The sequence below is a fragment of the Perca fluviatilis genome, chromosome 16 (assembly GCF_010015445.1).
Source record: "Perca fluviatilis chromosome 16, GENO_Pfluv_1.0, whole genome shotgun sequence".
Taxonomy (NCBI): domain Eukaryota; kingdom Metazoa; phylum Chordata; class Actinopteri; order Perciformes; family Percidae; genus Perca; species Perca fluviatilis.
The window spans coordinates 18,568,350-18,592,353 of record NC_053127.1 but is presented as its reverse complement, the minus strand read 5'-3'; the positions used below and the strand labels follow the sequence as shown (position 1 = coordinate 18,592,353).

Here is a 24,004-nt window from a genome sequence, read left to right as displayed (position 1 = left end):
ATTTAAAAATCATACAATGTGATTTTCTGGATTTTTGTTTTAGATTCCGTCTCACAGTTGAAGTGTACCTATGATAAAAATTACAGACCTTTACATGCTTTGTAAGTAGAAAAACCTGCAAAATTGGCAGTGTATCAAATACTTCTCCCCACTGTACTTTAAAAAAAAAAAAAGAAATGAAAATATAAACATCTTATTGTGGAAGCTGAAAAAAAAACATTGCACGTTTTCCTAAATTTCATAATAATACAACAAAAAAAATATAACAAAAATAAAAAAACACACTAGAGTCATCTAAAGTATTTATTAAATGACGCTTAAAAATTGTTACACAAGAACTTTCAAGTAATTTGTCAAAATACCAAAACAGAGCAAACAAAACAGATTTGGCTGTAAATTTGATTGCTTCATACAACCCAGTTACATACAATATTTACACTACAAAGTGCCAAACTTGCAGAAATAATTTTAAGGTTTACAAATGTCATCCATAACATGTAGATAAACTCGAATAAACCATGGAAATGAATAGCAACATAAATACAGATTACTTTAAACTTGTAAAATGCAACTTCATGTAGAACAGGCTGCTCAAATCTGACATTTCTGAGTGATAGATGAGGTTTAGAGTCAGGTTTGTCATGGTTAAGGTTATCTGTGCTTGGAGCTTGGAGCTTGCAGACCCCCAACACAAGCTCAAATAAAAAGTTCAAGTGCATTGAGTGCCTCGGCCTCCATCTCAGTTGGTCTTTCAGCCACAGCCTGCGAGAGAAACTCATCCAGGAAGTTTTCAGTGTTGGGTGCGTTCATCTGCGACACAGCAGCGACCGCGCTGACCCCGCTGTCCAACTGGTCAACTCCATCTTGCCCGTTGGCAAGCATCTCAAGAAAGCCGCTGCTGTCGGGTGAAAGGTGGCTGGCTGTCGTTGCTGGCGAGAGAAGGTCCGAGAGGAAGTCGTCGCAGATTGAGCCGTCATAGGTGCTGGAGGTGACGGTGTTAGGGGAGGCCTGATGACCCAACATTTCATTCAGCTTGGCCAGCTTCTTCTTCTTTGCCTTCAGTTTCTTTATCAGCTTGTACCTGAGGGCTTCTGTGTCGCTGAGACCCAGAGGAAGCTTCGAGGACTGGCTGCTAGGTTTCTTTGAGGAGGATATTTCAGGGAGCTTTCCTCCAGGCATAGGAAGTGATGTACCAGACACCACTGTAGTGTCCTTTAGGGATTTCTGGTGGCTACAAGTTATGGGTAGAAACGGCTTTGATTTACCATTGAAGGGAAGTGCAGGAGATGGGGTATTTGAGCTCTTTGCACCGAATCCACCGTACATTTCTGCCGCTTTAAGTGGGAGACCTTCACTCTCCTCTGTCCTGAGCTGTGGCTTAGGGAAGAATCTATCAGAAGTCTGCGGTCTTCTCACAGGGTTGGGCGTGGAGTGAGCGGGAGGAGCGGACTTTACTTGTGTGACCGAGGTGTTGGGGGTGAGTTTAGCAATCGACTTGTGAACATGGTTCAGTGGGTGTTTGCTGAGCAGGAAGGACCAGCGGGCATTCTGAGGCGGCACTGTGGGACTCTTCCGACTCGTGGACAGGGATGAGGCGTCTGTGGAAGACACGGGGGACACTTGCTGTGTGGTTTCAACAGGTGGCCTGTCATTCTGAGCAGCAGCAGCAGTAGTGGTCTCAAGTTTGCTAATGATCACTTCGGACGGCTCAGAAGATTCAGGTGAAATATTCGGAGCTGCTTTTGGCACAGCTGCCTTTTTAACCATTTGTCTGCCAACTGATTTGCCTCTGCCGACTCGTCTCCCTCGCCCTCGCCCTCTCTTGCCCCCAGGCACAAACGTAGGATCGCTAGACGAGCCACTCGCAGAATCAGATGAAGTGGAGGGGGTGGGGAGCTCAACGTCAGGGCCGTGAGACATTTCACTACCTATTGCAGCGGAGGAGCTATCTGGTGCTGAGTCAAGCGTTTCATTCCTGCTGGGAACACTAAAATCATCTGTTCGTTCGTTGTCGTTTGAAGGCTGCATTTCTTGCTCTTCTTTTATTTCCACCAGTGTGAGTGTTATGATGTCATTATGGGAAAGACCCTCGAAGGCATCGAGCAGCGTTGTGGAACCTAACGATGTATCAACACTGGCTGTGACTGTTGTGTCTATGATGTTGCTGCCGTCTTCGGATACTGAGAGTGCACGGACGATGTCAGCAGTGTCGTTGAAAGACATGAGTAGAGACTGATCGGGAGCGCAAGCCAACAGTTCTTCTGCTGTTAAGTCTTTGTCACCTTGACTGGGGTTCATCTCATTTTGAGATGGGGGAGATTCAGGAAATGTGCTGGAGGGAGAACAGGCACAAGGCTCTTTATCCTCCTCTACCTCCCAGAAGAGGACGTGCATCTCATGAGCAGGGACCGGGAGCTTTTGGTGGCTCTTACAGTTTGGATGTTTCAAGTCGTCATACTCCAGCCATGATCCTGTAAGGAACAGGTACGACAATACACTGTTAAATCTATTCAACAGTAGGAAAATGACAGAGTAGCAATCCCTTTTACAGGAGCAAAAACAGCAGTAACGCATAAACAGACATTGAAAAACATAATGCATAATTATCAAATATTGGTTTAAAAAAATAAATTAAAAAAAATTGTCGACAAGTCACATAAAATATGGTCTATAAATGACAGACTCTAAATGGCTGGAGTCTTCTGCAGTTCAACATTGCATGAATTCACCACTAGAATGTGCTGTTGGCAAACTACTACGTAGAGGAAAACAAATATCAACCTTCATGTGACTTAACTATGAGCTTAATTGTTTTTAGTTTCACACCAAGTGCATAGTAGCTTACAGATGGTTTTGAATATTGAACTGCATGCGTCTCCCAGGACCGTGTGCTCAAATAAAGCTGCATCAATTTTGTCTGTATTTACTCTTCATAAAATTTGTGTTTTTATTTTATATAAGGGTTTTTTATACATTTGTATTTTTAGTCTGTGGCTGTGATTGCTGTCTGTAGTTTGGTTTTTGCTGCTATTGTTTTTCAGGGTTTATCTACATTTATGAATGTGTTGGTTAAAATGAAACTCAATAAAACACATTTAAAAATAAATACAAAATAAAATAAAGCTGCGTCTACTCTGAATACATCTGAGTCTGTCGTCTTTCAAGTCTCCTCATTCCACAACCAGAGATCACTCAAGATGGTAAAGTAATTAATATGGGTGTAAAGATTCACTGATACGAACGAGTATCCGGTTGTATCATCACAGATACGGCTACATTGATACACGGACCTCTGCATCGGTCTAAACGGACCAAGATTCGACCAATGGCCCGGTTCTAACGTCACAAATCGGTTGACTGAAGCTTTGCTGTCAATTCAACCATGCTGCTGCGGTGTGCGCAATGCTGTTGAAAGAGTCTGTGAGTCATCCATCCACGTGTGTGTTCATAAACATGTGAGTAGACTGGTATAAATGTATATAGATGTGTGTTAAGTTTATATTGACATTTATATGTTCTAAGATGTTCAGTAATATTAGCATACACGTTTGCTAGCCGCATGCCAACGCTCACAACAGTATTATTGTGTTCACATACCCACGTAATACTGTATATGATTATTATTATTGCAGTACTCACAGTGGCTGTGTAACATGCACCTATATTTGAGTTTCTGTCACTCAGATTACAGCAGCAAGGAGGCGGTTTCATTTAACATCCAGCTGATGTGATTTGGTTATGATTGGCTCGCTAATTAAATATAAGTTACATTGTATATTATTAGCATGTCCTAGCTTTGCTATTCCCTGGTCCCTTCTACAAAATATATATTTATTTGAAGGTAGGTGCCTGAAGAAGGCCCAACTCCCGCAACAGCTGCTAATCAACTTCTACAGATGTACCATTGAGTCCATTATCACAAACTGCATCACTACTTGGTATCCTGGCTGCACTGCGGACAACAGGAAGGCCCTACAACGTAGGGCTGCACAATTAATCAAATTTTAATCACGATCACGATTTTGGCTTCCCACGATCAAATTTGCGTGATCGAGCGATATTTAAAATGAGTCATTCCCTTCATAGAACAGTTTTTGCAAAGCCAATCTAGCGCTCCATAAACCACTGTCTGATCACATGTCTCCATGAGCCAATCAGAGCTGTTCCCTGCCTGCACCTCGCAGCTTAGTTTCTAGATGTAGACAGTCACAGAGGACAGAGTAACGTGAGGAAAATTCCACAACAGGTAGGAGTCGGTCATCATAAGCCGGTCACCATGTTTACCAGTTTACCAGTAAACGCAACGTTTTGTCCCGTCTGTGTTGTTTTTCAGACAACAGCAGTGACCAGTGCTAGTTTGTGTCTTTTTGCTCATAGCTTTAGCAGCAGACTGTTGGACGTCCCGCTGTTGGAATCCTACAGTGAAATACAGACACACTACACTGTTTAGCAGCCAGCATTTTAGCCGTGTTTAATCCAGTTACTACTGTGGCTAACGGTAGGCTAACGTTACCTGCTGTGTAACGTGTTACTAGTGTTTACTAGCGTGACATTCAGCGATGTTTATGTTGCCTCTAATGTGGGTTTCGGAGCATCAGAGCGCAACGCAGACATGTAAGTGGCAGTGTAATGAGCCACAGAAATCTGCGTAGCTATTTCGTCTGGTAGATACCAGGCACCACATGCGCCGTTAACGTGAACAGAAAATTGCGTTGCCTGTATCTTTCACGGCAAACTTGCATGTGTGGAAAGCGGTCGCACAACAGCTGAAATGGCATACTCCTTCACAGTATCCTTCAATAAAGGAGGAATGTAGCACAATATGGATATATTAGTAGGAATGTAGCACAATATGGACGTAAAAGCAGTTATAATTATATAATTATGTGACAATAAAATTTGTTTTGGCTAAAATCAACAAATAATCGTGATAATTAATCGTGATCTCAATATTGATCAAAATAATCGTGATTATCATTTTGGCCATAATCGTGCAGCCCTACTACAACGCATCATCACTACGGCACAGAAAATCATCAGAGCACAGCTCCCAACACTGGAGGAAATTCACAGAACTCGCTGTAGAAAGAAGGCCCTAAGCATTAAGGACCCAACCCATCCTGGACACTGCCTCTTCACCCTCCTGCCATCTGGAAGGCGCTACAGAGTACTCTATGCCGGCACCAGTAGGCTAAGGAACAGTTTCTATCCACATGCAGTTGCACTGATGAACACACAGACCACCACCTCTGCCCTATTCCATTTATAGAATTGGCTTATTTTCATTTATAATGGGAAATGAATGTGTGTGTAATATTAAAATGTATCGTCCTTGAACCGTATTGTAGCCCATGCATCTAGATACGTATTGGATCGTCCTACAAGGGAGAGATGTACACCCCTAGTAATTAATTGAACATATTTTAAAATGTATATCTAATCATGCATTGCAAGCTAATTAAAAGGTGCAGTAGGTAAGTCTTATAAAACTAACTTTCTGTCATATTTGCTGAAACTGACCCTATGTTCCAGTAGAACTACATGAATTATGTAAAAAATAAATAAAAAAAAAATAAAAATAAAAAAAAGACACCACACACCTGGCACCTCCTACAGCCTGTAGTGCCATTGGCAAAATTCCACTGCTCCCGGTCAATTTTCTCCAATCAGGGCCACAGGGGTGGTCTATCTGCCTGTCAATCACTGCTCAGGCACACGCATATATAGCGTTCTCCCCTCCCCCCTCCCCGCGCACGAGCTGCAGAAAGGTTTTCCAAAACTCCGTGAATAATGGAGTGGCTTTTCAGAGGTGGCGTGGCTGCAGGATTTTAAAGATCTGAAGAACGATGCAGATGTAGCCACATTTCCTCTCAACAGGTAACATAATTACCATGAATGATTTATCTTTCACTTGGTTATTAGTAGTCAAAAGTTCACAAAGCTACGTTGGTGAGGATGATAGTAACGTTAGCACAGTGGTCGGTCTGATATGATGCTGAAATGGCTAACTGTAGCCTGCTAGTTAGCATCGTTTTACTGTTGGTGAGTAAAGTTAACGTTGTGTTGGTGTTTAGTTATTGAACATGTTGTCTGACATGCTGGCAGTTCTGTCAAACTCCGTTGTTGTGGGAGGGGCTTAGGAGACGGTTTGGGCTGCAGCAGAAAGGGAGGAGGGACTGAGAAGTTGTCGATGTTCAAATTTGTTGGCAAAGTCCTGGCTCTTCACAATCTTACCTACTGCAGCTTTAATGTAACTACATTTCAATAGTAAAGATATCAATTACACGTTCTATCAGTGAAAACAAGTAATAAAACTATAACAGAATACCTACCATCAGAATTACAAATCCATGTGACAAAGTGCTGAAGTTGATGGTTGTACTGTATGACAGTGGTGACAGAGTAGCGTTTCCCCTTGAAGGTGAAGGCGTAGATGCTGACATCGTTGTCAGGAAGCCCTTCTACAAAGTGCAGCTCAAACACCGGAGGCACACTAAACAAAACACAAAGCAAAAGTAAAATATTAAACAGATTTAAAAGTGAAGCACTTTAAATAATATCTTGTCACTCCTGCTAATGTACAGATGTGTTATCAGACTGTATGTTCTACTATAAGATGGTTACACTTAATATTCAATTGTGGACATTGCAAAACTACAGCTTTATCTTTTGATTTCAGAAAATTTCAATTGTTGAGTAATAATTAATAAATAAAAAATAAAAAAAAGGTAATTCACACTAGCAAGAAGTTATAACCACTTTAAGACAGTAATTAATTTTTTGTGTAGCTGTGAGGGCACATAGCTTTTCTCCATTTAACATTTTTTGTAATCTTGCACAGGATTTGGTAATAAATGTTTGTATTCTTATAATCATACAATTTACTTGGTTATTATCTGAAGACTACAGGAAAGCAATGTCGCCCCATATAAAATCATTCAATAGCTAATAGTTTGTTAAGCTATAGTACGTAGTTTCTGTTTCCCCCATGAGGAATTATAAGTAATCACAACAACACTGTCGGTGCGTCCACATGATACAGCCCTCCGTGAACGTACAGTAGTATGCAAGGAGTATGCAAGGAGGACACGGAGGATTAAAAAAAATAAAAACAACAACACAGACTCTTCAGAAGAGGTCACCGGACGACACAATCTTCTGAACATAGCCATACTGAGAACTACAGAGAGAGTTGTGTGGAGCTGGTAGTCTTAATAAGCTTTGTAGCAACTCATTTGGCAATGGCTTGAATGCAACGGACGTTCATTAATATCAAAAAACTAAAGGCGATTATTACCTCTCCAGCATCATAGTCCTCCTCTGATTCTTCTGGCCGCACATGTTGCACGGGGCCAAGTGGACTGCATCCAGAGGGCTCCAATCAGGCAAAAGATTTGTGAAGGTGGGGAGAGTATTCATAACCCTGAAAAGAACGGTGTAACATACATTTAGGATTTATATGGTTTCACAAGAGGAGCATGTATTAGAAAACAATTATATTTTCCTAACAATGGGGTACAGTATCTGGAATACCAACATATAATGACCTCCAATTAAACTTGTATCATCTATTGATTTGGTTATGGCACCATCTGGGAAACAAAGTTTGTTGAACTAATTATTGACAGAATAATTAGTTATAGAGAGTTGCAGCCCTACACTTGATTCTCCCAAAATCTTTTAGCCCTCACCACCACAACTGAGGGTGTAAGTTGGCACAGCCATTAAAAGGATCACAATTGACTTTTGGTAGCATAATTTTTATATCATATTACCAAAACATGACCATGCACTGTTCTGTATAGGTATGAAATGGCTTTACTGGACACGTTTTCTTTTCTCCATCAAACCTGTCGCTAATCACCAAAACTTAATGAACTGAGAGTTTTAGGCCTGTATTGTGGAGACTATTCACAATCACTTTGGGATAAAGGAGTCAAAGTGCAAAGAGATTTGACAAAGAAAAAAAATGCCACTTATTACAAGGAATGTATACCAACTTGTCTTCAGTGATTCATTAATCTATATATTCCCTTCTCCAAAGAAACCTGAGGCAGAGGTGTATTAGTTCCCAGCATGGTATGGTTACTTTCTCTGAGCATTCAATCTCTAAAGCAAGTTTCAAAATAAACACTCTAGTTAATAAAGTAAAATATGTAGTATTTTATCACCCACCTTTCTTTCGTGGTAGTTTTACATTCACTGCACTTGAACTCCCAGTAAAAGGTTGACTGGAAGAGAGGCTCCACCCAAGAGTCCATTTGTAGCAGAAGCGGCAAGGCAAATACCGGAGTTTCCCTCTGACCTGAAAGTACAACCATGCAACAGTTAGAGCATCGTCACAGGTGCAAGTGCTGACAGGAGCTGCGGTTACACTCTCCACTTCCCGGTAGTTTTAAAGAATTCAATCTGTGGGTTAGATTAGGGCCAAATTTTGGAGATCACGTGTCCGCAAGCCTGAAAATGAATATTGTTTATCTTCTGCCTGTATCCAAACTACCTGCATTGTGTTCCCCCTCACTATCCTTGCCCATCCCTCTGGATTTTCAGTATTTAAAGAGTAACAGCCACAAAGCAAGTTTTCCCACTTTCATATAAAGCAAGGAAAATCCAAGGTTTGCATGTTCAAACCTGCCACTTTTTGTCATCAGGTGATAATGGATGTTTTGAAATTTCAAGATTAACTCTTGCCTTGGATTCCTGCCAAACACCTAAAGCACAATACACCAAGGTGGAAAAAACAAAAATAAAATAATTAAGCACTTTCACATTGTGTAAAAGCTGTGATGTGACAGACTACTCCTTTATATACTTTTTGTCGCTGTAATCCATTCCAAAAAGTGGCATTAGGCAACATTAAATCTAATATTCACGAACAGAAGGGTTGAGAGACCCTGAAAGCACTTTGTTGTTGAGTTTGAAAAACGTTCCCTTCATGTTCACAGTACTGCAGCTTAGTACAATTTGCATATTGTTCCTTCCTGAATCAACACTGGTTTCCTATCAGTCCTGGTGACTCCAGAAATACAGTTTAAAGAAATATTTGATTTCTTTATATTTATCAACTTCTACAAACATCTATCATTCTCTTAAAGCTATAGTGCGTAGTTTCTGTCGCACCCATGAGGAATTCTAAGTAATGACAACAACACTGTTTAATCAACATGAGGCAAGCCTTTCGTGACTGTGCACCACTCCCACCCCTCTTCCACACAGTTGCTACTTAGCCAAGGGGTACACGGAGGATAAAAAAATAAAAATAAATAAATAAAACCATGATAGAGGTAATTATTTTCACTCGAGCTTCTGTGCGCGAAAGTCGCGGGACGACACTAACAGCCATACTGAGGAATACAAAGAGAGCTTTGTGGAGCTGATAATCTTAATTAGCTCATTTGGCAACGGCTTTCTGAAATTAACTTTTTGACTCACCAGCCAAGTTGGTAGGTAGATGAAATAAAAATCCATGGGCCAAGCATATTTGTTAACTGCGAATTAACTTGTTAGTCCTAACTTTGAACCAGCAAGTTGCGTTTTAACCCTTGTGTTGTCTTTCCGTCAACCTTTAAAAAAAAAAAAAAAAAAATTCTTCTACACATTTTCAGCACTTATTTCTACCTCCAATATTTTCTGATCTAAAACTAAAATTGAAAACTGAAGTCAACACAAGGGTTAAGCTCCTCTTTTTTTCTGCTTGTGAAGAGCTACGTGACACATTAAAACTATATTGATGAGGACGGGCGAGTTAAACTGGCCATGGATTATACCAGGCAGACACACAGCTGACAACCTGCAGGTGGAGGCGCTGGAGACCGGCTCGGACATACACGCTGCGGACCTCTGTGGACTTGTGTCGGTCCCGCAAGCGGTTTCAGGAAAGTGGCTGCATGTGCATCTGCACGACAATGCACAGAACATAAACACCGGTACAAGCCTACAGCTGTCCGCGGACACGGAGTGCGGAAAGTGTGTCAGAGCCTCCCGAGGTAAACGCTGTCTATCAGTAAACAGAAGTGACATGGTGGCTGGTATGTGCGCCGGTGTTTGTGTGCGAAGCTCCGACATGCAGACAGCAGAGGAACAGAAGAAAGTAGCTGCACCCTCACAAATGAAGACTGAAAAACAGAACTATTTTGGTACAAATATTTACTCGCGGTGTGGCGGATAGCCCTCTGAGATTTATTCGGCAAACGGAAAATTTACCCGCATTTGGCGACCGGCGAGTGTTCATTTCAGACCCTGAATGGAACACCAAATTCTTTTCTAAAAAATTTTCAAGTTTCTTTAAATACATGTCACTTTTCCAAATATGTATCATTACTTTTCGAAACCCACATGATAAGATCCACCGTACAGCACTCATTTACTGTTACTCCCGTTATTTTCTTCTTCCAAAGCAAAGCCAGGAGTTGAGTTCTCACAAAAACTTCATTAAGACTGGCATGTTAACTGCATGCCAAATTTATCAGAGCACACAAGGCCAAATTGCCTCCTAAGTTACCATCTGACCAGCTAAGGATAAAAACAAACGATATAGCATTTAAAAGGCAATTATTTTTATTTATTTTTTAAATGATTTGTGAGCACTAGCACAGTGCTCACTCAACGCACCATGGTTACATTACCTAACTTCCAGCAAACTTCACAGAGAACAATGAGGGCAAAACAGCATCACAGATCTGTTTTAACTGAATATTCTCTGGTCTAGCTCAGCTAAAAACACTGAATCGGTCAGCCTGTCGCCAGAAAATCATCTGTTGAGCAATTGATGGTTATTTATTTGTGTCTTAGAACGTAATCACTGTAAAACAAACAAGAAAAAAGGCTCTCCACTCATCTTTCACAGCTCGTTGCCTTAGGCAGAGAGCCTACTGTTCAATGAAAAATTTAAAGTGATGGTTCGGAGTAATTTCACCCTAGGGTCCTTTGAACCATGACCTCGAGCCAAACACCCCCCCAGAAGCTTTTTCACCTGGGTCGAACATTGGGAGAGTTAGCGTTATCAACTGAATAGCTTAGCGCAGGGGCTAATGGATCCAGGCTTGTATCTCGTAAGTTACCCCACTAATAATGCCCGAAATGATACCAAACGTCTACACTAATACATATAGGTTATGCATTCATAAAACGATGGATTGGAAAGTTTGTAAGTACACCAGAAGTTTATGTAAATAACACTTGCCTGCTGGCTTCTGCTCTCTGCTGTTGTTGCTGCTGTAAGACGAGTGCTTAGGGCCGTCTACAAATTACATCGCCGAAAAAAGATGCAACAAAAATATTTTTTTTCAGCAGTGTTTTGCAGGTCGCATTTGAGTTGTCATGACAGGGGATCAAGCCCTGTTGACTGCTTCGGTTTGAATTGTTTAAAGAGAAGAGTTAAACAAGTGTCAGATAACCCTGGTCTGGCCCTGGTCATTATCACATGAAAGAAGTTTAAGTTGAAAGAAAAAAAGATGAAGCAGCACTCAATAAGTGAAGTTTGCCTTTCTCGTCGCATCCAATAGAAACACATTTTAAATAGTGCACACGGTGAATGACATATGCATTCAGAATGCATTTCTTAATACATTTATGAGCGGTAGTATCATCTCCTGATACCTACTTACAGATTTGTTCAGACCACTTTTTGGCTGGCACTGGCCTGAACCTAATGTTAAAAGGTCTTGAATTGCCTCTCGTGGTGTGGGCCAGTGGAGACAGACACCAAAAACATCACTTTCCTATACTTTATTTATTTCTGCCTGGCTGGTGCAGATGGTATGTCTTCAGTGTCTGCGCTTACCCAGTTTGCAATGCAGCTTGGGCTGCAGTAGTTTGAAGACTGACATCCTGAGACTCTGTAGCGCTGCATTGGCCTTTTGCAGCACTTGATTTGGCACCCTCACAATGCCATCTACACAGAAACAACACACATAATGCATTGCATTAGATTATTAAAACGTTATTAAAATGTTTCATCAGTAAATTAACTTAAAAGGCTTTTTAGTCAGTGGGATTTGCAATGTTTTTACTGATCGCAGCACTATTAAAGTCAGATGGCAGTAAGATATTTGTGCTCATCTGAAAACTTTTTCATTTCATGGAAACACATCAGGGTCAGATCACCAAAATTAAAAATTCATAACATGTTCTCAATTAACCCTTGCTGTATCTAGAAAGGCACCGTTTCACTTGTGCCCAGATATTGATGTATTAACCTGTCAAACTTCTGCCACCATACCAATACAATGGAGGAAAGTCATATTGCTGTAATATTTCAATGCTCAATGTTTTGTTTCAGTACATGTACATCCATTTTATTGAGGCAGAAGAAGGAATCTCAGTGATTATTATCTTAAAACCTCAAACGACAACAATCCGCATGACTATATACCACAAGAGGTGCAGAAAAAGGGGAAAATATAGGTGAGTTAGCAGTTTCAGTGACATTTTAAGATAAGCGTATTTTTACAAACAATAGAAGCATAGAGGATATTAAATATTACTAACTTTCTTTTGATTGTAGATGCACTACTACAAATAAAAAAATATCACAGACTGTTGCAATGTTATTACACTCCCAGACATACTGTAGATTAGCTGTTTAACTTACCTCTGCCAGTCTGTTGATGGATTTGGATGGCAGCACAAATGTCTTCATATCCTGTCATCAGCTGCCAGACGGCTGACCGCTGAGGCTCATCTTTATGTTTACACTTTCTCAAACTCTTACAGTTTACCAAAGCAACAAGCAGCGAGTCCAGCCAACACAGGTTGTCGCTGTTCCTCCAGAAAAGGCGATTCGGAACAGATACAAGCTTCTCCGACTCCGTTATCGAGGTAGTGGACAAACCCTCAGTTGCTGACTTAAAGCCTCCTATGTCCTTACACGCGGTGACGTCCGCAGACAGTGAATTCTGTTCAGTCCTTGCTGCTTGCTCATTGTGCTGTGGCGATGGAATATTCATTTCAATCGAATAGATGTCCCCATTTGCGAAAAAGGACTGATTGGAGTCCAGACGGCAGCGTCTGTTCAGCACCTCACTCTTCACCTGCTTGAAGTCATACTCTGCCCTTGATGTACCAAGATTACCATGGTGAGGAGAAAGCTCAGGCTCATCCCCATCAGAGGTTAACAAGGCCTCCGATGAGCACTGCAGGTGCCCAGCTGGTGTCATGCATGTAGGAGATCCAAAAGTATCTCTACAAGCAGCATTCTCTGGTTCCTGGTCCAAAACATAATCCTTGTGTAGTGACTCCCATCCTGTTGTCTCTGTAACTGGAGAATCCCTGTATCCATTTACCTTTCCACTGTCTGTCTTGGGTGCTGCATGTTGGCCACTACTGACATTTACAGCACCATGCTCTACTTGGCTGATAAGTGTGTCTGTAATACTTTGAGGCCCAAGACTGTCAATTTCACTGGATCGCAGGCGTTTGTGTTCGGGTCTAATCAGCTCTTCCTTCTCCAGTGCAAAGGGATGTTTTCTTTTTTCCCCAACAGTGGGCTCCACAGGAGCCAAGCTCGCCAAAACATCCTCCAAGGACCGGCTGACAAGAGGGAAGAGGCACTATGTGGGAATGGATACAGAAACGTTAGCATGGAACATAGCAAAAAAAGACATGAAACATTGTTCAACCGTGTGTGAGTGAGAGTGCGACGGTGGGAGTGTCAACTAAATGGTCCATTTGCATTTGTGTGTCATCCTGTCACGTATCTCCAAAAGTTCTATCGGTCTCATCTTTTCTTGCCGCAGGTTGCTGGCGTTTTTTTTTTTTCCCCCCGGCACCCCCACTGTGGCCCCCATCGCCGCAGCCTAAACGCACCATCCCATTCAAAAGAATGCGTTTTTTCGCCAACCAGCCTGAGGGCCGCTGCAGGCTATGTAAACTGGGCCTTACCTGTGGGTTTGTGCAGAGTGTGATTGACTCCTGGAGGTTGATGCGGAAAGAGCGCAGAACATAGGTCAAGCCCTTCGAAGTACACCAGGGACAATACTCCAGTGAAGCAGCTCTTTGCTGAACCTTTAAAAAAAAAAAAAAACATTAAGGTGACGTGGTATTAATAAAGACCACTGACCTCCACACAAAAGGCGGTGTTGTTTCACTATTTTTTATATTTAAACCCAAGTTATCAAACAGGTAAAAACTAATTTTCTCCATTCATGGAAACTTAAATTTTAACCTATATACACATGTTCATCAGATGAATGGATTTTTTCCTACCACCTTTATTGCCACTTTTTAGCATCTCCAGCTCCCCACCGCTGTCAGCAGCATTCATTATTAGATTCTTCCAAACACATTGAAATACTCATCTGTACACATGCATTAGAGTAACCAAATACTTTAGGAAGGTTTTACTTGATTTACCTGGCAGAAGTGGAACATACAAGTAAGAGTAAGAAATGCTGAAAGTAATGTTCAGGTTTTAGTGTTTGCCTTTTTCCTCTCTAAACTTTAGCCTCAGGTTTCTGCTCATCAATGTCAGTGTAAGTGACAGTTTAGTCAGGATGGATGTGCAGGAAATTTATCAATCAGTAGGTGTCAAGCACATATAAAAAAATTAACTTTTCTATGTAGTACAGAGTTTCTCATATAACATACATAACAATCTTTGATTCCACACATTATATGCTTCAAGCCAACCAAAAACTTTCGCCTTTTACTACCAAAGATTTCCATTTGTGTTTTGTTTCTTTTGTTTGGATTGGTACTGCCCAGTCACAGTATTTTTCAAATATAATTCAGCTTTGCGCAAGTGACAACAGTTAGAGGAAAACATGAGCTCTACTGACTTTTCCCAAATACCCCACCAGTGGTGAGGCCAAAGCCCCCAAACCAGTGTCTTCACCAGTCATTGGTAAACCACTGCTGCTCTTCTGGTCCACAGCTGTCCGGTGCCATTCAAAACATATTACCATGTCACTGCAACCTGGCTCACTTCCAAAGGAGCTGAAGAGAACAATACAGCACCACATACGGCAATGTTACTCAATGCTTACAAGTTATAGAGTTACATGCAAATGCACTCTACTTTAGAGTAAGAACATACGATTATACATACAGTGCGACTATAGAAATCTGTAAACCAAGCTTTTCTATATTGTTTATACAGTCATAACTCACTTTAACAGCTCTAGTTATATTGGAGGCAATGCTAAAAATAAATGAGCAAAACGATTTGTGGCAATACTGGATTTACAGGAATTTGCATCCATGTAATAGAGTACCTTAATCTTTCAGGCATTCAATTCGCTGTATCGGTAGTTTATTTAGAAATCGGAATAACTTAATTTAAAAAAAAATAATAACATTAATAAGAATAACAAGAATATTAAAATTATGTAACGGGTATACCTGCAGTTTAGTGTCCCAAATTTCCTATGGAAGAGTCTATGTGCGGTTTAGTGTCCCAAATTCCGCATACAATGTCCTTAATTATGAACCTGCTAAACCACCTGTTTAACGGTGGTTATGGTTGTGGTTATGGTTAAGGCAACCGGTCTCAAATAAGACCCTCATCATTTGAGAGTCTATGTGTTTAACTGTTGAAAAAGCACACTCGTAATATACGTACGTTTTAAGGGCAAAATGTTAAGATGCATCTCCAAAGGCAAATAAAGTTAAATTATTCACTCAATTTTAAGTCCATTAACAAGCCTAACGTTACATGCACTAACGTTAACGTTAAACTATCAGCCTCTGCACCTGGCAACTAGCATGCTAACATATTAGCCTAAGCCGGGCATTCATTTCAGTCGTTGGTCTCATTTTCAGCTTTCGTGAATAAAAACGTATACGTACCGACACCAAATTTAAATTATATTTTATATTACGATGCTGATCCGCGAAATTCATCCACCCAGAGTTGTGTTTCTTAATCCCTGCATGCAGAGTGAGTCCATGTGCATCCCTTTGCCAGTTCGTGTTAGAAACGTTCTGTTCAGACCGCTACCGGTTGTGCAGCGGTCTTTGTCTTCCCCCTCTTACGGACAATGGTTCCGCTGGCCCCCACTTGGTACTTCAAGTAAACTGCAGTGGGCTGCGCTCAAGTTATTGTTCATGTTGGTACTGTAGGTTTGTAAAACACTGCCCATGAAACGGGGATTAATCGGTGTACATAAACACGGACGCGATAAAAAGAAATGCTGCATTTAATCTCGTTATTAATTATCATAATTAGCAATAGGTCTAGGCAATTAGCATAGGCTAATTATTTATTGTCTTTTAAAGCATACTTTTAGAAGGGAAATATGAATCGTGAATGCCATGTTTTTATGACTGAAATATAAACTTCTTAAAAGTACATAAACGTAAATTCAATTGCAATTCTAATTTTCAATATCATTTTTCAACGATATTATCACTATTATTAGTATTATTATTGTTACTATTATTTTAATAGTAGTAGTAGTAGGCCTACTTGTTAATAGATAATCATTAAACTGGTTTAGATTGAGTTAATTGGAAACAGCAGAACTGGTATATTTTAAACTGATATGAAACAGAAGAGCAAGAAACCTTTCACATTTAACAAATTGATGGATTGATTGTCAAAATTGAAACTGATTAGCCTAATTTTCTGTTCTATTTCAGATGTACTTGCAGCAATAACTGACCTGAGATACTTCTGTTTTGAAATACTAGTATACATTTATCCTTAGTTTACTTATCTAGTTTTGTAAACAAGGCTGATATTATTTATTTATTTATTTAAGAGGTAGGGTGGAGTTGGTTAGGTGGGAATGTGATGGGGGTTACATCCCCCTCACTCTAATACAGTCCAAGTCTCACACCTCCTGCTCTTGTACTCCCCCAGCCCACATACACATTTACAGACGTGCACACACGTATTCCTCAACCCAATCCCGCCTCTTGCATGTGCCCTCCTCCCTTAAGCCCCTCCTGTATCTGCTGCTCTCCTGTCCTCTATTTTCCTCTTGATGACAAAATGAATTTGCATTTCTTTCCCAGGGAGTGCTCATTAGAATGCATAAACCGGCCGCCTCCTAGCCTCATAGCTTTCTGCCGTGGCATCTTCTGATGCAAAATGAGACACAGACAGGCAGCATCACAGGCAGACATGTGGCCTGAGCCTGGGCTGTGATTGGCATTTGGAATCAGTTCACCCTACCCATTCTTAATTCAAGGATAAGAATAAACTCTGTGTCAGCCATTTTTCTTTGTTTCTTTATTAGCTGCTAAGCAGAAGGATATTTATTAGAATATTCATTAAATGCATATAGAACAAAGCATAAAAACAATTAATTTCTTCAGCATGTATGATTATGATATTACCTTCAGTGAGCATATGCTGCAAATCATAATGAACATGGACATTTTCTTTATTTTAGCACCCCCCCTCCCCCATCACATTTAAACACACAAGCATTTAAAGTCAGATAATTGCATTATCTCCACTTTGGGTGAAATAAGCAAGTCATCTTGAGAAAGGCCCCTTTCACAGTCAGAAATCATTGTCCTGAAATTTTTGCAGGCTGCTTGCTCAATGCACGCCCTTTTCTCCTCTGTTTATATATGACATTTTACCTATGGTGGCGCTAAAGATCAGGTCACTAGGTCACAAAAATCAGTATCCTCCTACCTACAGGAAATATGAATTTAAACAGCAAAATACATATGCACAATTCCTATATAAAATGTAAGTTAGGCTATGTTCAATTAGTGCACAGCAAGTGTAGTGTCCGTACATATTACGGGTCCGGAGATAACAACAGTTAAAGAAGAAAACACTCATTAAATCAATTCTAATCTTTGTCTGTTGGTGGCGCTAGAGCAAGGTCACAGGGTCATCAAACACATCACAGTAGTTTCTTTGAATAGCATGAATGTGCACAGCAAAATTAATATCTATGCAACCTTTTGTTGATCAGACAAACAAGCAAATACACAATCGTATGACCTCTTGACATCTCTTGACCGAGCTAATGAGCCAAATTGTTCAACTGCAGCACAATAAAATGTAGTTTTAGCGTGTTGCTGAATTTGTATAAGATACATATGAGAGCAAACAGGTGGAACAACTGTGAAAACCTTATGAGATAAGATATCTAGTATAAATAATGTATACAAATCTGTATGAAATTATCAAAAAGGAGGATATTGTTAGTGTTAAGTAAAATATTAGTTTTTAATCTTGTCCGACATGTAATTTCATAAAAAAGTCTAATCCATGAACTGTTTTAAAAGCCCTGATCTGTTTATATAATATGGCTGGGAACAATGGGTTGCATTAAAATGAATGGATTCTCACTATTGTCTTTTTCAATTTAAATATATTGTTATATTTAGGGCTTCAACCATTTCATTGCACAGAACAATTAATCTGGGGTTGGGAGTGAAAAGCCTACTGCTATGCTATCATACAGACCTCTTATTTCTATGGGACCTGCAATTGCCAAGTTTGAATATATTATTGCAAAACAACAGGCCTGCAAGCAATATGTCACTCTGTCTAATTGTTATAAAAGATAATAAAACATTCTGTACACCTAAATTATTGCCAAATGACTTCCTTCTAACTATAAACTGCTTTCTTCACTTACATTGTCTTAAACTGTACAACAACTCTTTGATCTCATTAGTTTTAATTAGGGATGAGCACACTATCATCTTTCATTCAGCTACTGTATATGAAGCCTATACACATTTGACTAAAAAGCATATTGTCCTGGGAAAAATAAAAATAATTCATCTCAAGGCCTAGTATACACATATTTAATGTATTTATCATGATTTGATGCCCGCCGACACATTCATACTGTATATTAGAACACAGGCTAGAAGAAAACGTAGCACTAAATAAGTGCCAGCTACAAGTAATTATTATGTAGACTATACTTGTCGGAAAGACTAAAACTAAGTGTGGTATAGTTAGCGTAGTGACGTTTTCCTTAATAATGGCCTGTAAATGAAAATCGCGACTTATATTAAAAGGAGGCCATTAACCAAATCGTTATTGTGTTTCCATTCTAACTCGGAGCCAAATCATTTAAAATGTCATCTCCAGTGATTAACTATCCCGTATGGGATGAGCAAACGCGTCTGCTGTCTTTTGCACGTGAATAAGCGAAGTTCACTTTATGCATTTATTAAGTCATAATTTGCAAATAAGATCACGTGTATTGAAGAGAATGTATGGAGCCGGTTGATGAAGAGGGCAACAGTCCATCTAACACAATCGCACAACGTTTTACAGCTGACTCGTTCACTGACTACAAGCGCTCCACGTTGTCTCATTCATTTAACTTGCCTACTGTACACTGTGCTCAACGTAGTGAATTCAATACTATGGCAAACACACTACACTACTACCAGCTCCAGCATGCTGGGACAGGAATATTTTTGTATCCACGCGCCTCAGAAAACTTCAGTGACGTTTCACAAAAGGAAGCCAATGGGACCTCGTCTTCTATTAGGACAATGAAAAGCCTCCGTCCAATCGGATGAGCGCCAGACTGGGCGCCGGCCAATGGCGTGAGAGCCCCGCCGAGAGTAATGTTAGAGAGCTGAAGACTGAAGACACTGCGTATCGCCCTGTGTTCCCTCACACACAGCCATTGCAGAGCATTGAGATCCAGTGATAGTCCCTAGGTAAGTATCACATTCCGAAATATTAAGTGTTCGTAATGATGATAATGAAGATAACATTTATACATATCTTACTTATGTGTTTTCTATGATCGAATACGAAACCTGTTACTGCTTGTAAATGATTTGATTGCGCTGAAATGTCAAAAAACAACAAAATAGCGGCGCTAAGTAGGTAACGTTACATTGCCCTACCTGGGAGTGTGGACCAGACGCTCTATAAAAAAAGAAGAAATTAATATTAACCTTGACGTAATTCGACGAAAAACGTTGATTTTGGTAAATGCTAATAATTTTGTATATTACTGTCGTATCGTTTATACAAAATGGAGCCAAATCAAACATTAGATATCGCGTAAAAAATCAGGAATGTCTAGCGGACAACACGGTTAGCGACAATGGTAGAAGAATCGCCGTTTGCTAGCCATTGCAGTGCATTGCGAAGCTGAACGCCTGTCATGTGAAGACTGGGAAGTGTCCGGGGTTTTGATACAAATTCAAATTTATAAAAACATAGGAAAAAGAAAGACCGTATTAAAGTATACATGGTCATATGTTTGTTTGTCATAATTCGCCCGAGAAGACGGCGAAAAAATTCTCCTCACGATCTGCGCTTTACTGTAATGGCTGACTGTATTCGCATAGGAGGCAAGGCAGCGAGGCAAATGGGAAGCTAGTGACAGAGGCGCAGTTCACTTCAACTTTTTCTAACCGTGTTTTCTCGAGAAACAAGCCCGTAACTATAAAATGTAACGACGGCAAAATAAAGTTCAATCTTTCGTGATTAGAACGACGCCATTGCGAGATTTTTCCGATGCTTTTAAAACCTTTTAATCGGGGGTTGAAATTAAGTGGTCGCCGCGGTCGCTCTGCCCTCTATTGCATGCAGTGCAATGGCTGTGCGTTGACACAAAGAGAAGGAGCCATATTCTCCATGTTAGTGGATGAAGACGAGCGGCCATTAGGAGCTCATAGAAACCAAGGCAGTAGCACAGCCCGCTCATAGACACAGCACAGACCCAATGTATTACTATACAAACCGGCTAGTGCAATAGGAATCAATCGGGGAAATATTTTGTCAAGATCGCCGGCTTTCCAGACATATTTGTCGTGTTGCAAAGCGAACTGAAGGGCGGGAGGAGACATTTGATGGGGACTTTCTTTCATGAAGAAGGCATTCTCACAAAATGGAAGAAGAAATATTGCTGTCGTTGTTGACCTCCTTTTCCTCAACGAAAGCCTATGCGCCATTACTACTTCGGTCGACACAGCTTAACTGGGAGTTACAGTAGCATTTAATAGGAACATGTATAGGGAAAATTGAGCAGTTTTAAACACTATTCGCAAATCTTGTGGAATTATTTACAGAATAAGAGAAATTGAAGACTGATAAGATAATATTGTCAAATCACATTGAATCGCAGTTTTTAAGTGTTATATTTTCAATAAATACGCCTTTTATGTAAAATTTGTCTTTTTTGTGTCAAAGTTATTTGTTTGATGAAACATGAACATTAATGAAACAGGGTGTCTCCAGAAGTCATATTATTATTGCAGATGATGTTTTTGTGTGCAAAATCACGAGTCATTTTATCTTAAGAGCCATGTCCACTGTTATAGTGCCACAGAGGGCTATGGTGTATGTTATGCAGTTGCACTTGGGGAACTTTTGCAGTTTTCACGTGAAAGTGATACGGACCGAAAAGTGGATCGTTGCATTGAAAAAATATTAATATTAAAAATTTATTTTATTTTTTTGTGTTTTTTATTCTTGAATCCTTAGCGATGTGTTTAGCCATTTTTAAACCACCACATGGGAGTTGACCACGGACCACTGAGTTTTATGTAAAGTCCACGGCGCAGATTACTTCAATAAATAAACTCATTTTCATCGCATTAGCCCAGTCTGTGCCGTGCGGCTTCATTTCATCGGACTGTTTAAAGGGTCCTAACTTAGTGCAGTTTGACAGCTGGGAGGGCGGGTCTCCTAGGTAGTGTATCAATACTAGTGGTCAATAGAGGAAAAATAAAAGAAGTGTCTATTGTTATGACATGCTAGGCAGGTATATCTCACCTGCTATACAATTTTTATATTTATAATTATGGATTTAAGTTATAATTAATACACTTTCATTAATATAAAAAATTGTAATTAGATTTTTTTTTTTTTTATACATCTATAAAGCTTTTAGGATACAGAATTTGGACCATTTAACACAATACCCCAGCCAGTTGTCCATCTGTTCATGTTGGCTAATTGTAAACCTTTGTTTTTAGATACTGCTGTCAAGCTGTCAAGATGGTGAGAGAGGCAGGAAAGCCAAGGGGCAAGATGTCCTCCTATGCATATTTTGTCCAGACCTGTCGGGAGGAGCACAAGAAGAAACACCCCGAAGCTTCGGTTAACTTTGCGGAGTTCTCCAAGAAGTGCTCCGAGCGATGGAAGGTAGGGTGGATGACAAACCGTATAAATAAACTTGTCTGTTTCTGAATTTTCAAATGTTATTCTTGAGACTGGACTCATTGTTGTGCATCAAGATAATTCAGGTGCAGGATGTTGTTTGGTCATTTTACGGCTCTTGACACCGTACCATCAGCAAGTAACCTCTTTGTTTTCAGCTGATGTCCGGCAAGGAGAAGGGCAAATTTGAGGATCTGGCCAAGCTGGACAAGGTACGCTATGAGAAGGAGATGATGAACTTTGTTCCAGCCCAGGGAAAAGGCAAGAAGAAGAAGTACAAGGACCCTAATGCCCCCAAGAGACCCCCGTAAGTACTGGAAGTCAACACTTAATGACTTTATTTGCTTTTGAAACAAAAACTTTTCAAAACAAAATTGAATCACAAGCAGCTGAACACTATGAAGCACATTTACATTGTATAAATGATGAGCTCATTTAAAAAAAACAAAAATGTTTTCTTCCAGATCTGCCTTCTTCATCTTTTGCTCAGAGTTTCGCCCTAAGGTGAAAGGCGAGACCCCTGGTCTGTCCATTGGAGATGTTGCAAAGAGGTTGGGTGAGATGTGGAATGGCACCGCTTTGGAGGACAAGCAGCCCTTTGAGAAAAAGGCAGCTAAACTGAAGGAGAAGTATGAGAAGGTAAAGACATGGTGATCTGTGGTATAAGTCTCCACCTATTTTGATGCACATTTTGTATTGCATTAGAAAAGCTGAATGCAAACCGCAAAACTTAATAAACCTTCCCCCTTTTTTTTTTTTTTTTATGCTTTTACTTCATCGTAAAATAATTGATTCGCCAAATGGAATATGAGAACTCCTTTACCATAAGTTCTAATATAGTGAACATGTAATTTGAAGGACAAAACTTTTCTCAATTTAACCAAATTCCTTAAGACCTCTTCATTTTGTGGTTAGATGGCCAATGCGATGTTTTGTTTCCGATTAGCAACCTCTACTTCTTCTACTCAGTTTACTGACATGTTACAGCCATGCGTAGCCTATAGACCAACCTCTGACCAAACTACGCTGTAGTCTAGTTCATTCGTTCCAAACCAGTTGATAAATGCACCTAATTCGCATTTCTTTTTTGCAACATTTCTAAAGTTCACATGACAGTTGAATGGAAACCCAGCTATTGACTCTCACTTGTGAGCTGTCATTAGAAATGACTGTATGGGTCTCCGTATTAGTTAAATAAAATGTCATTCCTCCATCGCAGGACGTCGCAGCATATCGCGCTAAGGGCAAAACGGGCGGTAGTGGCGGACCAGCAGCAGCAAAAGCCCCGCCCAAGGTAGAGAAGAAGGTGGAAGATGACGACGATGACGATGATGATGATGAGGAGGATGACTATGATGATGATGATGACGAGTAGATGCCGAGTGACATATGTAGTGGTCATTTTCTTGTTTATAAAGCATTTAACCCCCTTGTACACACTTCACTTATTGAAAGAAAATATGTTAGTATCCAAGGGGTAGGAAAAAAACAACAAAAAAGGCTGTGTATATCGGTTGTTTTTATGCTGTACAGTTTTTTTCTCCTTTTTGTATAGTTGACACTACGCAAGTACTGTGTCTGTATCTTTCTGCCAGTCTTATTTTTTCAGTGATAGTTCCTAGACCACTATCTTGCCTGGTACAGTGTAAAAGGGTGGGCTTACAGTATTTACCCTAGCTAGAGGTGCACAGCACATAAAAAAAAAAAAACAAAAAAAAAAACTTTGAGTTAGATCTGAGTGTTTCTTTTTTTTTTTTTCCTTGTGTGTTTTTATTTCAAATGACATGTTATCAAAATTGACGTATCACAGTTGTTTTACTGATCTTTATGTACCACTGTAATAGCAAGAATAAGAAAAGAAAAACGCCTTGTTGAAATTTAAATTGCTTCTGATGTCAATAAACATTTTTTTTTTTAATAAATCCATTTTGTATTGCTAATGTTTTGCAG

General features: G+C 40.0%; 2 protein-coding genes across 2 annotated transcripts; one reads left to right on the top strand and one right to left on the bottom strand.

Annotated features, from left to right (window-relative positions):
- Positions 1-290: 290 nt before the first annotated feature.
- uspl1 (ubiquitin specific peptidase like 1) lies at positions 291-15,957 on the bottom strand. The gene is made up of 9 exons (XM_039776692.1): positions 15,787-15,957; positions 14,778-14,934; positions 13,882-14,004; positions 12,593-13,550; positions 11,783-11,893; positions 8,176-8,305; positions 7,298-7,423; positions 6,333-6,493; positions 291-2,471 (listed from the first exon to the last, which is right to left on the bottom strand). The coding sequence occupies exons 2-9, from the start codon at positions 14,901-14,903 to the stop codon at positions 697-699; spliced, it is 3,510 nt and encodes a 1,169-aa protein (XP_039632626.1). The 5' UTR covers positions 14,904-14,934; positions 15,787-15,957; the 3' UTR covers positions 291-696.
- Positions 15,958-19,461: 3,504 nt separating this feature from the next.
- Positions 19,462-23,976, top strand: hmgb1a (high mobility group box 1a). Its single transcript, XM_039776691.1, has 5 exons — positions 19,462-19,596; positions 21,871-22,039; positions 22,213-22,361; positions 22,519-22,693; positions 23,274-23,976. The coding sequence occupies exons 2-5, from the start codon at positions 21,893-21,895 to the stop codon at positions 23,427-23,429; spliced, it is 627 nt and encodes a 208-aa protein (XP_039632625.1). The 5' UTR covers positions 19,462-19,596; positions 21,871-21,892; the 3' UTR covers positions 23,430-23,976.
- The last annotated feature ends 28 nt before the right edge of the window (positions 23,977-24,004 follow it).